Source organism: Impatiens glandulifera, chromosome 8, assembly GCF_907164915.1.
Source record: "Impatiens glandulifera chromosome 8, dImpGla2.1, whole genome shotgun sequence".
In the NCBI taxonomy this organism is placed as follows: Eukaryota; Viridiplantae; Streptophyta; class Magnoliopsida; order Ericales; family Balsaminaceae; genus Impatiens; species Impatiens glandulifera.
In genome coordinates this window covers 14,363,496-14,368,235 of record NC_061869.1, presented here as the reverse complement: position 1 = coordinate 14,368,235, position 4,740 = coordinate 14,363,496, and the positions used below count along the sequence as shown (strand labels likewise).

The window sequence follows — 4,740 nt, the reverse complement described above, 5'->3', positions numbered from 1 at the left end:
CTCATCAAATAATATAATATAAATATATATATATTTAATTAATAATAATTTAAAATTATTATATTATTTTTAATTTATAAAATAATTTAATATATTATTTCCTCATTTAAATTTTAAAATATTTATGAGTTAATTGTGAAATAAATAAAATTTAAAGATTGATAAGGGTTAATTAGGGAATAATTAGGGAATGAATTGAGGCTGGATACATAGTAGCATCAAACTAACCGAAACAATGTATTGCCTCCCTCAGCTTTACAAAATTGTTCATGATTACTGCATATCCCCATCATCTTCCTCCACTCGTTAAGTTCTTTCTAGCCCATTTTCCATTCCATCAAAATGGAGAACGAATTCAGGGAAGAACCATTGTCTCTGCAACTTGAACATCACCCATCACCGCCGCCACCACCACCACCACCAACGCCGCCTATTCCATCATATCTGCTTGTTTATTTGTACGTCGGCCACTTCTTGACTAGATGGGGTGCCAGGTAGAACAATACATCATAATTAATCTATCCATGCAACTGTCTTGAGGGTTTCATTTTGTTTTGATTCATGGGTTGATTGTCAATTCATTCATTGTTTATTGCAGGATGTGGGAATTCTCTGTTGGGTTATATATGATCAATATTTGGCCTAATTCATTACTCTTAACTGCTATCTATGGAATTGTGGAATCGGCTTCTATTGTTGTTTTTGGTCCTCTTGTTGGACAATGGATAAATAAACTGTCATATATCAATGTAAATTTATCTGTAATACCCATTTGAAATCCTTTTACAGTTTTCAATTTCTGTAATTACTGAATTAACTCAACAATTTCAGATTCTCCGGCTTTGGCTCTTAACACAAAACCTCTCTTTTCTGGTAGCTGGTGGCTCTGTTATTACCTTGCTCATCTATGAAAACCTTAAGCTAACCAAGTTTACAGTTTTCTTATCGCTGGTTATATTGACAAACATATCCGGAGCAATTGGTGCTCTTTCAACTCTCGCGGGCACAATCTTGATCGAAAGAGAATGGTTAGACTTAGATAATAATCTAAGCTTTGTTTTGTATTAGTTTAAGGTTTTTGTTGAATTATTGATATTATTATTACAGGGTTGTGGTTATATCAGAAGGACAACAACCTATGGAAGTTCATCTTCTTCCTAAGATGAATTCAATCATAAGAAGAATTGATTTGGTTTGCAAGCTATTCGCGCCAGTTGCGTCTGGATTAATCATTAGCTTCGTATCGCTTAAAGCTTCTGCGATGGCCTTCTCGATATGGAATGTTTTGTTTGTTCTAATTGAGTATTGGCTATTCATTTCTGTCTATAAAGGCATTCCTTCTCTGAAAGAAAGCAATAGAAGAAGGATTTCTTCTAGGCTTTCGCCAATTCTTGTAGACGAAGAAGAAGAAACTAATAAGTTTATGGATACATTTTCGCGGTTTTCGTATGTTAAAGCTTGGAAGGTTTACCTTAGACAAGAAGTAGTCCTTCCTGGCATCGCTCTTGCCTTGTTGTATTTTACTGTTCTTAGGTGAGCTTGAATTGAGTATTTTTTTTTCTTTCTATAATCGATATTAATTTTTCTTTGGTGTTATTTTAGCTTTGGATCGTTAATGACGGCTGCGCTAATATGGGAAGGAATACCTGCTTATATTATCGGGATTGGACGAGGAATAAGCGCGACAATAGGGATAACTGCTACTTTTTTGTATCCAATTATGCAATCTCGGATTTCTCCACTTAGAACAGGGCTATGGTCTATTTGGTCACAGGTATTATTTTAACTTATTGCTTGTATTAAATGAATGCAATTATTTATAAGTTGCTAACTTTTGGAATATTTTGTGAAGTGGACTTTCCTTATAGTTTGTGTAGCTTCTATATTTGTCAAAAAAGGATTTGCTTCTGCTTATATGTTGATGGGTGGTGTGGCTGCGTCGCGTTTAGGGTTGTGGATGTTTGATTTAGCAGTCACGCAACAAATGCAGGTACCCGATAATTTTTTTTCCTTTTTTTTGGCGTTAGACTAGTTTCTTATGTGGTGGGTAATTGTATAGGATCAAGTTAGTGAATCCGATCGCATTGTGGTGGGAAGTGTTCAAAATTCGATACAATCGGTTTTGGATTTGATGACGTATGTTATGGGTATTATAATATCTAATCCTAAGGTAATTTTGTTTTAATTTCTCAAGATGAACTATTGTTTCATTTCTTTTGCATCTTTTGGATTTAATTGAAATGTTTTTGTTTTAGGATTTCTGGGAATTGACTGTCATATCGTTCGTTCTTGTCACATTGGCAGTGTTTCTTTATTGTTTGCATATATACCGTGTTCGAAAGCATCTCATTCACTTTGAAAAATTGTTACTTCTTTCGCCGTGGCGCGCCAGATCCTTCTAACTTATGTTTTACCAATATCAATAATTGTTGTTGTAAATGAATATTTGTTTGTTCATCTAGATTAGTTTTCACCTCTGAATTTGATTTACCATGTTTGTTTGATGTATTGTAGCCCTCTTTGGTACCTTATTATAGCTGATATTATGTAGTTATTAATAATGGAAATGTAACTGCCCACTAATTCACTGATTAGTTTAACAGTTGCAATTGCAATAGAGAACATATCAGACTCTGTCTGTTTTCAATTCATCAAAATTTCACATGTTATTAGAGCATTAACTGCTCCGATCACAGGCTATCTTCTTCCCGATTCTCGAATCCGCTTCCTCTTATTCTTCTCTCGATGACGAAATCACAGGTCTACTCCAATTTCTGTATCAGATCAAGTTGTTGAAAATTCAGAAACAATCTCAGAAAACTCATTCATAACTTCTTACAAACTTGGTAAGAATTACATGGCTTGGGCAAACTCTGTTAGAATCATAAAGTGATGTCGTGGCTCTTGAATTCCATGTTCACTACTATTGAAGAGAACTATCTTAATCATACTACATCAAAGTCAATCTAGGACATATCAAGAGACGATATTCTTGCATTGACAATACCTCCAAACTGTTCCAAGTCGAACTCATACTTCACAGACATGAAACAAGGAAATGAAATGTATGTCGAACAGTTCTTCAGCATCCTATATAAAAATTGGCAATCGGTCGACTCTTATGAAGACAACCATTGAAGATGCCTTGAAGATTCTAAACTTCATCGAAAAAACACAGAGAGACGTCATATTTATAAATTTCTCTTTGGATTAAATCCCAACTTTAAACTAGTACGATCGAGAATCATGGCGATGAAACCTACGCCAAGCATCGACGAAGTGTTCTCTGAGGTACGTTAAGAGGAAATTCAACTCCAAGTGATGGTGAAACCTAAAACATAAAGTGTTATTGGCGAAGTTGACGCCCTCTACTCTGAAAATTCAGACGAATATATTGCTCTTGTAAGTCGAAAACCTATTTCTGATTTGAAGAAATGTGCATCTGATCACATGATTGGGAATAAATCGATTTGGTAAATTATCGTCCATGTAACAATGTTCCGGAATTAAAATTGTTAATGGATCGTCAATTAAAATATTTGGATTCGGAGTAGTTTTTATTTCGAACAAATTATTTCTCAAGACGGTTCTCTTTATACCTCAACTCGAGTGTAATCTATTATCCATAAGAAGAATAACTATGGATTTAAATTGTCGTGCTAATTTTTCACCAAACTGTTGTGATTTTCAGGCCACGGGTTCGGGGACGATGATTGGCAGTGCTTAGCTGTGTTCGGGTTTTTATATCCACCGTGACAATTCTCCACATCTTTCCAATGCCCCATTTTTTTCAACTCTATATAGAAATGTGAAAGTCATGTTGTGGCAATATAGATTAGGTCATCCCAACTTTATTTACCTCGCTAAATTCTTTCCTAATTTATTTAGCAATGCAAAGTTTGGTGTTTTTCAATGTGAAGCTTGTGAATATGCTAAACATTCTCGTACTCACTTTCCTCGATTGTCTTATAAGGCTTTCAAACCGTTTGTGCATTGTTTCATAGTGATATTTGGGGTTCTTCGAAAGTTAAGACATTGACGTTGGTTTCTTATTTTTGTTGATGATCATACAAGGCCAGCATGGCTTTTTCTCATGAAGGATAAGTCTGAAGTCAATTAAATCTTTCAACAATTCTATTCAATGATCTATACTCAATTTCAAAGCCCGATTCTTACTATCAAATCAGACCATGCAAAGGATTTTTTCTCTCACAATCTCACAAAATTCCTCTCGACGTAAGGGATTATTATTCATCTTAGTTCATGTGTCGACACTCACAACAGAATAGATTCGCCGAACGTAAAAACCGACATCTTCTTGAGGTTACTCGTTCACTACTATTTTCTTCCAATGTTCCTAAATATTTTTAGGGTGATGTCGTATCTACCGCTACCCATCTTATAAATCGCATGCCTTCGAAAGTCCTAAAATTTCAAACTCTCATTCAATGTCTTCTACAATCTTTTCCTCATACTAAGACAGTATATTCTAGTCTTTCTCCTAAAGTCTTTGGTTGCTCTTCTTTCGTACACATTCATTCCCACAACCGAAGTAAGTTTAATCCAAAATCAATCAAATGCATTTTTATTGGGTATTCAGTCTTTCAAAAGGGATATTAAAGGGATATCGGTGTTATTCTCACATCAATAAGAGAATTTACACCGCAATGGATGTTACAGTTTTTGAAAATCAACCTTACTATCGTGCATCTCGTATTCAGGGGAGTCTTTTAATGAATA

General features: G+C 34.7%; 1 protein-coding gene across 1 annotated transcript; it reads left to right on the top strand.

The window, feature by feature from the left end:
- Positions 1 to 295: 295 nt before the first annotated feature.
- Positions 296 to 2,460, top strand: LOC124911874 (solute carrier family 40 member 2-like). The gene is made up of 7 exons (XM_047452405.1): positions 296 to 494; positions 599 to 749; positions 832 to 1,028; positions 1,108 to 1,533; positions 1,603 to 1,990; positions 2,060 to 2,170; positions 2,256 to 2,460. The coding sequence occupies exons 1-5, from the start codon at positions 343 to 345 to the stop codon at positions 1,784 to 1,786; spliced, it is 1,110 nt and encodes a 369-aa protein (XP_047308361.1). The 5' UTR covers positions 296 to 342; the 3' UTR covers positions 1,787 to 1,990; positions 2,060 to 2,170; positions 2,256 to 2,460.
- Positions 2,461 to 4,740: the final 2,280 nt, after the last annotated feature.